At 53.8% G+C, this 12,404-nt stretch overlaps 1 protein-coding gene across 7 annotated transcripts in view; it reads left to right on the forward strand.

Annotated features, from left to right (window-relative positions):
- PLPP7 (phospholipid phosphatase 7 (inactive)) overlaps window positions 1–6,417 on the forward strand; it is a 28,671-nt gene extending 22,254 nt beyond the window's left edge. For 6 of the 7 annotated variants that reach the window (XM_055720329.1, XM_055720331.1, XM_055720333.1 and 3 more), the window contains one exon: window positions 5,560–6,417. In XM_055720329.1, coding sequence (XP_055576304.1) covers window positions 5,560–5,924 — 365 coding nt within the window. In that variant the 3' untranslated portion in view covers window positions 5,925–6,417. The remainder of the gene's footprint in view (window positions 1–5,559) is intronic. The other variant, XR_008733834.1, reaches the window with a different exon arrangement.
- The last annotated feature ends 5,987 nt before the right edge of the window (window positions 6,418–12,404 follow it).

The following is a 12,404-nucleotide window of genomic DNA, read 5'->3' on the forward strand; positions in this document are numbered from 1 at the left end:
TACCCCACGCTGCTGCTTGTTCAGCCAAAAAATAACCTTCCCTCAAAACACCACAGTGTCTGATTCATTGGTTCTTCAATGTGTCATGCCATCTGTGCCTTTTGTCAGCTGTTACACCTAATAGTACCACATTTGGGGAAGGAAATGGAGTAGAGGAGTTCATTTCCAGAGGAGTGGACCTCTTCCAGCTGTGGAACCAACTCCAACCAGTGGACCAACTCCACCAGCGAGAAGGTGAAGGAGCTTTTGAAACCTGCATCTTTCATTAATGTCAACTAGTCAATGCTGCAAACGACTCATTTTCCAGGTCGCGGAGCCTAATGCCTGCGGGAGATTTGGGAAGTTCAGAAGCAGTAGGGGGTGGCATGTAAGTAAAGAGAAAAATGGGAATAAATTATGAAATCTAATTATGGAGCAGAAGAAACTTTCCTGGGAAACCTTGTCCAGGGCTCACTGCTGAGTGTGTTTGGCTAATCTGGGAAATACAAGACCTCCAAAGCCAGCCTTGGCCCTACCTGTGGCCCCAGCAGCTGCAATGGGGAGCACATGCCATCTCAGCGGAGCTGGCGTGGTGTCCAGCGTGGCAGGACGCGGGTCCGAGCAGGCTGCAGGCCCTGAAGCCCAGGCAATGCGTTATTGCCAGCTTGGCTCTGCTTTAAAATGGTGCTGGGGCTGGGCAGAGCGGTTTTCCCAATGCACATCTGCTCCCACGATTGGGTGCCTCTGAGCTCAGGGGATGGGCTTGCTCTTCATTCCTGGGCATTTACCTCCCTCTTTTCCTCTCCTCGCTTGCTCAACCACCGTTCTGGGAAGCTGAGTCCAGCTTGTGGCTCTGTTTCTGTTTCTGATCTTACAGGCTGGGCTCTGGAGATCAGCCTTGTCTCATCCAAGCAGCCCCATGTGCATGAAGTCATGTGAGTCGCTGCTGCAGCAGCAGCCAAGGCCAAGGGCTTTTCTGGCTTTCTCCATTTTTCCTCCTCAGCGCTGCCCCCAGATTGTTTTCCAGCTGTGGTTTTGATAACATGTTTATATGAACACCTCAGCTGGAATCTGCCTCCGTCCCTGGAGACGCTGCCTGGCTCTGAACTGGGGCAGGTGATGCCCCCAAATGCTGCTTTACCCCATCCTCAACCTCTTCGATATCCCCCTCCATAAGGGACGGCAACAGAGATGACACCGTGCGCGCTGGGGCAGGAAGGACCTCACGGTGACAGGGGACATCTACGTGTCTCAACTTCTCTTAAATACGGGCTTTGGGGTTTGGCTTGGTTCTGCCATGATGATGCTGCAGGTTTGTCCCCCTTGCGCCCTACCTGCGCTCGGCTCGACGCTCCACTCGCCTCTCCGCTTTTAATGGGCTCCTAACATTTGGTGGTCGGAGCAAGGCAGGTAATTGTTTTCCTTTTCTTATTAATAGATATAAAACGTCTGCCCAGGGGGCTCACTTTCAGCTCATTTACTGTGCGTCTGATGCCAGATGTTGGCTATTTACAATACCAAGGTGATCTCTGATGCTAAAATTGTCACAGGCAGACAAGACTTGCTCTTTGGTTTTGTGCTTTAAGGAATATTTAGATGTTAATAGAGCTTTTTGTGATGGGATGGTTTTGCAGTGGAAATCTGGAGGATTGTTTCCCTTAACGCCGGGTCAAAGGGGAACTTCTGGATCTTTTTCAGAAAAATGTGAAAGGAGCGATGGACCAGAGCTAATCTTTTCTTTGCTCTTTTGAATCCAATGCTACCTGGATTTTACATCCAGCACTGCCTCTGTTTTAAATCTACCTGGATCTGGGGGAAGGGCATGATGAAAAAACGCTTAAAAGTAAAGTTTCTTGCTCATCTCGTCCCTCGGTCAGGTGGCACTCTGCCACCTCTGCTACGCCAATGACAGCCCTGTCTGTCTGTCTCCAGAGAGCAGCGCTGCGTAAGTGCAGGCTGGTAAATCAGCTGCAGGCTCCCTTCTGATCTCCTCCAGCCTTCGGGTTTGCACGTCTCTGTTAGGGACAGGGGAAGGGCACACCGAAGGTGACGATACCAGTTTGCAGGTGGCTGGGGCTGTGCTGGCAAGTGCAAGGCTAAGGGGCTACCGATACAGCCACTTTGGTAGCCAGCAGGCACCTTTCCCGGTGCAGACACCCACCTGCAGCTGGACCCACCAAGGATACCTATAAGAAAGTTAACCCCTTTGCTGCTGCGTGATGCTAGCATGGATGTACCCGCCTGAGGGGGGAGGATTTGGTTTGCATTAAGGGGAAAAAGCAAGCGAGCCAAAGTCGCAGCGGCTATGTAGGTCAAGGAGTTGCAAGGGAATAGGGCCTGAGCTGGGGGTGCTGAGTGCCGGCACTGTCTCTGTTCCTGAAGGATGGGCCGTTGGCAGCGCTGTCAGCAGCAGTGCTGCGTGCTGATTCACTCTGGCAGCGCCTGGCCGCCAGCAGCAGCAGCAGGAGCAGGCAGGGGTGCAGCAGCTCCCCGAGGCTTCGTGGGGGCTCTGCTGAGACCCAGAGCTGGGCGAGGGCGGTGGGACCCCCCTGTGCCTTGGGGGCCAGGGCAGGGCAGGCTTCTGGGGCTGTTTCATAAATAAGTTGCTTCATGGAAGGAACAGAAAGTGCAAGGGGAAGTGACAGAAAAAGCACCAGACAGAGGGATCTTTGGTTTTTTCTTTTAACGGCAAATTAACCCCCAGTTTTAATGCTGTCATGCCTTCAGATCTTGAAATGTAGGCAAACGAGGCTTTCTGCTTTCTGTGCATCACTTGACAAAAATCAAACCTAACAGTACTGAAGGCCCATTTTATTCATCCTCTGAATGAAAGGATTATTAAAACAGCTCTTTGGCTTGTTCTCCATGCCCTGAACATCTCCATGCATACATGCCTGCATCCCTCAAGTTGCCCTGACATCACCTTTGACCGTAAAAAAATCTTGTAAGTGCAAAATACTGACGGACGATGATGAATACCACGCATCGCTAAAGCACATGATGTTTGTGCTACTGACCGATGGGCAGATTTGGTGGGCAGTTGTCTGTAATGGGTTTATTGGAGACCATGGAGAAGACACTGGGGATCCTTTGGGGTGCCCAGGCTGGTTCCTGAGCCCTGGCTGGGCTCCTCAGCGATGCCATCAGCTGCTGAAGTCAGCAGCAGCAGCTTGGGCCAGAGTCTTCTCTTGGCAGCACTGGTGCATCGTCTCTCTGACGTAACTGCGCAAGCCTGGGCTCCCAAGATCACATCCCAGAGCTTCAGCTCTCGCCCGGTTCTTGTCCAGGGTGGGATGGGACTGGTGGGCAACGCAGCTGATGAGCTCTGAAAATCAGCTCCTGAAGCACTGGGAGGGGGGTCACCTTGGTGGGGTGAGGAGCCGAGCTGGGGGTGATTTAGGAAGCCTGGCATGAGCAGAGCCATATGGCCACCCAGCTGCAGCGAGGTGGCCCCGTAATGGCCAGCCAGCCCCAGCACTTTGTTGCCCTTGGTGGTTGCAAGCCCAGCTGCCGGCACTCGGCCTCAACAGGAACCCGCAGCGAGTGGCTGCTCCACGGCTCTGCAGCCTGTTTGAAATTCCTCTCTCCCTTTCTCCTTGCCAGTGAGCCCCTAAAAAAAAAAAAAAAAAGGTATCAGCAAATCTCAAAATGCAGAGAACTGCTGTGCTGAGTGCTAGGGTCCCCCGCCGTGGGCTGCAGACCTCCCCTGCTCCCCGCCCCCCCTCCCCCATCTGCAGGTCACGGCAGGCAGCCTCTGTGCAGGGTCCCTGGCTGTCCTTGTCCTCCTGAGCCCACTGCTACTGCTCCAGGGCTGGTGGTGTGACCAGCCTCCTGGCATCCCCTGCCACCTGCAGCCTCGCCACCTCATTTCAGATGCCACCTATGAACCTTTCCTTCGTGTCAGCCTCCTGCCTCTTGGTGTGTTTAACCTGGCATCCCGCTGCTGCCGGCACCGCCGTTCCCAGCAGCGAGGAGCTGGTGCCCAGACCTTTTCCTCTGCTCCATCTCCCCTCCACAGCTCCGAGAGCCCAGGGGTGGCTCGGGCAGGACCTGGTGGGCAGGAGGTCCAGGGAGGTCCTGCTGTCCCTCTTCCCCATGCAAGATGTCCTGCAGACAAGGAAGAAAACTAGCCCTCCCATAAGGAGAGAGTTTGTTCAGGATAACTACCAGCTCCTTCCCGAAGCGATGCCGGGGGCTGGCTGCGCAGGGGTGGCACACTGTGGGAGGGCGAGCAGAGCCGCCGTGACAGTGACAGCTCGTGTTTCCCAGCTCCTGCCAGGTGCCGAGCAGGCAGGAGGAGTTGCCTGCCTTGGATGTGCCATCTCATTTCCCATCCCTGCCGCTGCCGCACTCCATCCATCCTCCTGAAACCTTGTCAGCTATCAAGGAATGGTCTTCATCAGGGCCTGGGAACCAGGCAACTGGCCCCTCGCGTTCCTGCTGAGGGAGCAGGCTGTGCTCCTGATGGTATATATTTCCTTGTCATTGCTGCGAGGAGCTGAAATCGGCACTCTAATTTGGAGGACTGGGGAAAAGCAAATGGAGGGATTAAAGAAAAACAAAATCAATGCTAGGAAATCTAAATGACAGTACCTGTCGGCTAGGGCAAAGGGGGGTGGGATGAAGAGGAGGAGGATGGAGATGAGTGCTGCTGGGTTTCACTCCCAAATTGAGACCTACAGCTGCAGTGATGATCCCTCTGCTGCCACAAGCCTGAGCTTGCGGGGGCTGGGGGGCGTGTTACCCCCCAGTCACGTTTGTGCAGGGAAGGGGGTGCATGGGGTGACTCGCAGGGAGAAAGCCACAGGGAGCAAGAGGCCAGTAGAAACAAGAAACGGCCTGCAGGTGTTCAGCACCTCGACAAAGAGGGACAGGTGGGGGGCATTTAGAAGAATGTCACCCACCCTCCGCTTCAACGCACCAAGGAGCTGTTTCTAATGCAGAAGCCCTTTTTCTTGCACGGCTTTCCCCTCGGCTCGCTGCCTCTTAGTGCTCTTCCCTTAGTGAAATCTGCTGGTGCAGCGCAACCCCCCGGGCTGGCTCTGGGCAGGAGGGAGGTGGTGGGCTTGGGGGAGGACAAGGGATGACACCAGCAAGTGCTGTGGGGCACCTTTCCTCCCACTGACTGCTCACTGCAGCCTGGGCACCCCAGCACAGAGCTGCCCCGAGCAGGGATATGTCCTTTCTGCACAGGGTTCCTAAAGCATGGGGGTAGAGACAGAAACAGAGACACCCAGGTCCGGTGGTTTGAGGGCCAGAAGAGTTTTAATTTTAGCTTTACCAGTTCCTATCTAACTCCCCAGGCAGATTGCTTGCCTCTGCGGTTTGGGTTTCTCCTCTGTGGGATGGTGGTAATGGCACTTGCCTTCTCCGTGGGTGAACTGGGAGGGTTAATTAACATTTGGGTGGTGACCTGAGGGTGGGGAGGAGCTGTGCACAGCTGAACCATGGACACCTGGCTGGAACTGAACCCAAACCTTTATGTAAAGACAGTGACAATCCTTGAATGTTCTGCCCTGAAAGCTGCCTTTGACTCTGCTTTGGTCTCTGACCTTTTCCTCCTCATCTCTTGTTTTGTAGCCCTGCTCCTGGACATCATGATTGTGGCTGGTTTGCAGAAGCTGGCCAAGCGGAAGGGCCCGTATGATGTCAACCCTGGCTTGTTGGACTACCTGACCATGGACACTTACGCCTTTCCAGCTGGGCACGCCAGCCGAGCAGCCATGCTCTCCAAGTTCTTCCTCAACCACCTGGTCTTGGCCATTCCTCTCCGGATTCTGCTGGTCCTCTGGGCCCTCTGCGTGGGCTTCTCCCGAGTCATGATCGGCCGGCACCACATCACAGATGTCCTCTCTGGCTTTGTTTTTGGCTACTTACAGTTCAGGCTGGTGGAGTTGATATGGATGTCTTCCAACACGTGTCAGATGTTGATATCCATCTGGTGAACATGGGGGACTTGACACCTTTCCACTGGAAACTAGCGGATACTTTAAGAGTCTCCCTCCCAGTATTTTCTACATGTTGTCTGTTGGAAGCAGTTGTAACTTCCACGAGTAGTGGCGTTTTTTAATGTTGCTTCCCCACCTGGGGGAAAAAAAATATATGTTTATTACAATGGATTGGGTTTTAGCAGTCAAGGGCCGTACCTGTGTTTTGGCCCTATTCTCAAGCTATGTTTGGACAGCAACTTAATTAAGCTTTACGGGTCAGAGAAATGAGCTACATGTCTGCCTAGTTTAGGGGGTTCACATTGGCACCTTGAGATGTCTTCAGGATGGGCAGCGCCTGAAAGCTTCCTGAGAACATCTTCATTAACTTTTTTGAGGCTAAATGATTTTGGCCACAGTGCTTTTTCTTTTTGTAAGCCCAGCAGTTGTGTCTTGTACAGAGTCAGGACACTGCCGGCACTTCACAGATAATAAATAATCGTAAAAATCCTGCCCTGTTTGGTTCTTATCATGAGGGGAGGAACAAAAACCCGTTCAGTGTAGCTTTGAGATATGTGTTCAACTTGGAGCAGGTCCTGCAGCCTTGCTGACCAAGGAGAAGCAAAAGATCACTTAAATGGTTTGCTTTGGATGGGGTGGACCTAGATGGGTGCTCAGGATGTTGAAGGTGGCACGCTGAGGCCAGCCTTTCATCTGCTGCTCAAACACCTGCTCTGTGAGGGTGTGGGGGATGTTCTGGGCTGGTAAAGGACAAATACAAGTTGCCCATTTTCATCCCAGTAGGGAGTAATTGAACAGGCATTGTGCTGGATCATGGTGATATTGCAAAGCAGGTCTAGATACACAGCAAAGAGTCTTTTTTTCTCTTCATGGCCATGATTTTATAATTATGCCAAACGATGCTGTGGATGGGAATTTCCAAGGTAAGTCTTGTACAGCATTGACTGTTTTCTGGTACACGCAGCTGTGCCAGTGAGCTAGAGGGCAGGGAGGCAGCACTGCCAGTACCCCTGCCTCTGCTTGCTTAGCTGTAACCTCGTTACAGAGGTAAACTCTGAACATTTCTATGTCTTAGCCCATATGAAACGAGGAGAGCACTCCTGACCTTCCTTGATTGTAAGGCTGAGGTAACTGATGCCCGTGAACCGGTCTGAGATTACTGAATATATTTTGATGCCCAGACATGGTGCTGTTGCTTCCCATTATTGACAAGGAGCCATCTTGAGACCTGGCTGATCTTTACTCAGGTGATGGCCATGCTCAGCGTGGTGTCTCTGAGACAGATCACCCCTCACAACTAAGAAAATCCCGTGTTTTGCACAGGACTTTCCAGTCCCCTGTGGTTTCTCTGTCTTTAGAAGAGAGGTTGATGTTTGGCAGGTGATGGACACTACCTGCACCTTCCCTGGCTGGATGTGTCCTGCAGAATGAAGGGATCCTGACATCCTTCTCCTCCTGTCTGTCCCAAGTGAGCAAAATGCACCTGGTGTGCAAGGCCAGGGAGCAGCTGGGTCTTGTCCTCTCATCTATCGCTGCGTGTTGGGGAGCCTCTTCCTACAGGGGCTGCTGGTGAGGAGAAAACATGCAGGTAATGACTGTTGCAACCTGCTAACATTTGTTGTTCTTTGATAACTTAATATGAAAAGAAGCTAAACAGAAAATCTATCCCTGGCATGCATCTCCAGCTGGGATGTCAGCGCAGAGCCTTGGGAGCCACTGCCGGCTCCGAGGCTGGAGCAGAAGCACGGTAAGGAGGGCTACCGTGTCCTTTTAAAGACGAGCCTCCCATGGAGCTCCCCAGGGGTGAGCTGTGCCAGGGTCCCTCGGGAAGGGCTGTCACGGAGTGTGTTCAGGAAAGGGCAGAGCTCTGGGTCTTGCTGGCTATCCCCGGAGGGCGGCAGGTTGGTGCAGTAGCAGGCAGAGCGGCGGGGGGTGGTTGGTGCTGCCCCGCTCCCCTGCTGCTGCTTGTTTCAACGGGAGCGCTGCTGCGGGTGGGAGCAGAGATGTGCTACCGCGCATCAAGGCTTTTCTTTGCCAGCCTCCTCCTCCTGCAAAGACGTATGTGAAGAAGCGAGCTACGGTGCTTTTTCTTTCTTCCAGGCATTATTACACTTGGCAGAGTTGATCCTCACCCCTAGGAAGGATGGAGGCCTGTTCCAGCAGCTCTGATGGCGTGTGTACGCCCCTCTGCGTGGCTGGAGGTGGTGGGTACCTGAAGAGGCAGGGAGCAGGGGAAGATTTCCCTGACTGCTTTGTGGGAAGCTCTCGCTTTGTAACTCTGGGTTTCACTGAACCTTTGCAAAGAGGCTGGATGCACCTACAGCCACGTCACTGGGTCCAGGTTTCCTTGCACTTGTGTTGTCTTCTCCTGGTACATCCAGGATGGCTTTGGAGGAGTTACTCCTGGTCCTTGCTGGTGCAGTCAGGAGAGTGTGGCCTGGAGAAGCTGCTCTGGTGCGCAACATCAGCTGAGCCCATCTCATCCCCGCACATAGTTGCAAAGCAAGGCAGGAGAGCAGGGGGAGGTGAGTTGGGGTGACTCCCCAGGGTAATTTGCGGTTCGCAGGACAGGGCTTGCTCCCACACAGAGTTTCTCTGGGGAGCCTTTCTCCTTGGCACCCACGCAGCCTGCCCCCTTCGCTCCCCAGGACTTCAGTGCCCAGACTGGGGGAGCCCTGGCGCTCACGTGCTTGCTGCAGGGAAGGTTTTGGGGGAGCCCCCAAAAGGTGAGTGCAGATCTGGGCACAGAGGCACCAGGAAAGACCCGACAGGGCCTTGCCTCGGCCATGCCCAGCCCTCACGGCAAGGCGATCCTTGTCCCTCTCTCGGCTGCCTGCCATGCCGAGGGTACCGCTCAGAAACAACCAGCATCACTGCGGTGAAAACCAGCTTCTGTCTCTATAGCAACAGCGAGGGATGACAGTACCGTGGGGCTGCCTGGCCTGTGTCCCATGTCCCCACCCATCCCTGTCACCCAACAAACAGGACAGGCTGTGGCTGGGTTACCTATTACCTCCTGGGGAAGGCAGGAGACCCCCAGCTCAGCCCCCCTGGGGACACAGCCACATGGGCAGCGGCACATGGGGAGCAGTGACAGTAAAACCAGGCTTTTCCACTGAGAAGGGACAATCTGCGAGGATGGTCCTCAGCTTTCGGTCCAAGCAACACTACCCTGGGCTGTGCCAGGGAGCCGGGAGGCAGCATGGTGCGGGATTCAGCACACTGTGCTGCACTCACAGGCACCCAGGGCCAGATCCTGAGTGGTTTTGCTCAGAGGCGAGGAGGGCACAGCAACACGAAGGGCAGGACAGTCTCCCTGGGCTTTGGGCTTTCGACCTGTGCGGGTGCCATCTGCCTTCCGGCCCTCAGTTGCTGCTGGCGAGGAGGAGCGTGGATGCAGCACGCCTCTGCCAAAAGCCCTGCAGCCTGAGGAGGGTGTTCTCCTTGCTCAGAGGGTGCTGGAGGGCTGGGACTGGGGCTCAGTGCCGGCAGCACTGCCGGACCATGGGCTCTCCTGGAATGTGCTGGAGGCATTGCCCAGCTGTGTTCTCCACTAGCCTGATTTAGCAGTGGCTGTAAGAAACGTCAGTGGGCCTTGCATGTGTGTGTTACTCATAAACCAGTGGCTGAGGCCAATAATTTTTGTGCCTCATTCTCCACTCTTCTGGTGCTCAAGCTGATGCTCACACAGAAGTTTGGCCCCGGCTGTCCTGGGTGAGCTTGAGCAGGACACCAGGGCTGCTCTGTGTGGATGCTCGCCACGGCCATGATGTGGCTGTGGGGCGGCAAAAGGACAAATGGTTTCAGCTCCTTCAGGATTTCCCAGGAATGTGAGTATCTTCCCTAAACCTTCAGATCCCCAGGTTCAGCCATGCAGGGCTCAGTGTGAGGCTTGGGGAGGAGTGGTCTTTCCCAAGCCAGGACCTCTCCGTCCCAGAAGAAATGAACAAGCCCTGACCATGGCATCTTCTGCCTTTCAGTTTATCTAAGAGATTAATTAAGAAAATGCCCCAGAGGAAGCAAGGGCAGCACATGGGTTCAGGGCTCTGCCATCAGCACCGCATGGGTCCATGCAGCCAGGAGAGTCCCAGGCTACAGTGGCGGTGATTTCATTTGTGACTCTGCTGCATACAGTGAAAGATTCCCCCTCCCCTTGCCCTAATGCCGATTATGCTCAGCAGCAAAAAGAGATTTTAATTTATTAAAAAAAAACCAAAAGGGGTGCCAGGGCAAGTAGCAAATCTGGATTATATCTTTGAGCATATGGGAGAGTCACGTCTGGGGTGTTTAGTTCCCCCCTCCCCAACCTAAGCTGGTGTTTTACTCCAACAAGCTGGTTTGTACATTTGTGGTTGGGGCTGTGCTGAAATGGAGATGGGACCTTCCCACACCAGGGCTGTGCTGCCCTCCCTGCCATGGGGCTGCTGAGGGGCTCCTCTCTGCTACCCCCCAGGAAGGGGTGGCTCGGTCCGTGTGTGTCCCCCAGGATGCAGCAGCCAGCGGGGAGGGCAGCGTGGGTGCTGGCTGGCACCCAGCGAGTAGGATGGCGGATTTGAGGGCTCGGCAGGAATTAGGAAGGCTGTTGTGTAACAGGTCTCCCTGCCGTAGCACAGGTGTGGCTCTGGTTCACCCCGTGCTGGGTTTTCTTGACCAAACACACTCCTTTTATTCCCTGGGAGTGTTTCTGAGGTGAGTGAAGGGACCCATGGTCTTAACCAGCTCCCAGCACAGCCCCGACACCGCTCCCTGCAGCACCAAGCCATGCAGGACGGCCCTGGCAGCCACAAACTCCCTTCTGGGGTTTGAAGGTTTCTCCCCAGTTAGGGAGAATCATCTGTGTGATTTTCAGTTAAGTTTTTGTATGAAAGTGATAACTAACCATGTCATTTCCAGGCTAAAAGTTTAATATATTGGGCAAAGCCTAAAGAAATGGGATGGTTCCTCCCTTTCATGTGCTTGCACCGGGGAGGGTGCTGTTGGAGCGGGGGATGCTGCAGGTGCAAGATGTGTGAACACAGCTGATGCCTTTTACGTGTGTTTGGTCATCTGAAATAAAGATGTGGCTGATTCCTGCCTTGGTATGGTGGGCTGCAGCCAGAGGCATGGACAAGGTGGCTGCAGGGTGGGAGCAGGGAAGATGTGTTCTCCCATACTGACCCCAAAGCTCCTGGCTGATGTGCCCATGTGTGAGTACACCACTGGATTTAGGGTGGTGCTGTGGGCTCTGTGCCCCAGGCAGGCAGGGATGGGGTTGTTGATTCGTTCCCTGCCTTGCTGGGACTCAGAGGCAGCAAAGATCTCTGTGTTCGTTCCCCAGGACACAAGAGTCGAAGCGGATTAAAGGTCCCTTGGCTGATCACATTTATTTCATTATTTGAGTAAAATCCCTTGTAAATACCGCCTTCTCCCCCCTTTTCTTTTTATAAAAATAGTAGGCAAGGAAGAATTGGAGATTTAGGAAAAGTTAATCTCAGCAGTCACTTGAAAACCATTAACCTCTCACAGCCTGAGCGAGGCCGAGCAGTGCCTGAGCCCCACTGCAGCGGGGAGATGCTGGATGGCCTGGGGGGCCAGTGGTTTCCCCAGCCCCCCCAAAGCAGGGTTTCCCTCAGAAAATCCCTGGTTCTTAGCAGGAAAGGCCTCTCCAGCTGGGCGGTATTACAGCCGCTTTGTTCACAGCTTGGCCATGATGAACTGCTAATTGTGGTGTTGGAACAAATTGGCTCAAATGCCCAGGCGAGGCCACAGCGCTCGGCGAGTAGGTCAGGTCTCGGCAACTGGGAAGCCCTGCGGCAAATGTTGCTGGCCAAGGTATTACAGGCTCCGGGCCATTGGAAATGCCAATGCTCTTGCCTTTATAGTGTGGTTCCTCTGAGCATCTCTGGAGGATGGGGATGGGTACCTGGGCATTGCACAGGGATCCCTCCCAGTTTTTCTGACAAATTTCAAACTGGTCGAGCTGGCATCCTTCCAATACACCCTTGCCCATGGGACCCTCTCTGACTTTCTCACTTCTCCCAGGACCAGCAACCTTGTGCAAGACCATCAGTGCTGGAAAGTCAGACCTGCAGAGATTAATTAAAATAATAGCAATGGGAAGAGAAGCTGAGAGCTACAGTGATGGATGTTTGTGGAACACTTGCCCAGAGACCAAAGTGCTTTGAGCGTTCAGTGATGTTTGTTTCCAGCCAAGGACCTGTGCAATAGTTAAACACACTTGATGCTCTGGTGATTAAGGAATCTGCTTCTGACATCTGGGTGCAAGTCCACTGCCAGGAGCTGTGATGCACCCAGTGCTGGTACCCTCTGCCCATTGGGATTTGCATCTTGGAGCTGCCAGCGCCGGTCTGTCAAGGTTTGCTTCCACTGACAGCAAAGGGGGTTTATTTGCTTTAAATCCTAAACCTAAAGTAGTGTATTAACAGCATGGTAATGCATAGCTTTTGTGTCCAGTGCAAGCCAGGGGTTACATAAAAC

The sequence above is a fragment of the Falco cherrug genome, chromosome 9 (genome assembly GCF_023634085.1).
Source record: "Falco cherrug isolate bFalChe1 chromosome 9, bFalChe1.pri, whole genome shotgun sequence".
NCBI classification, from domain to species: Eukaryota; Metazoa; Chordata; class Aves; order Falconiformes; family Falconidae; genus Falco; species Falco cherrug.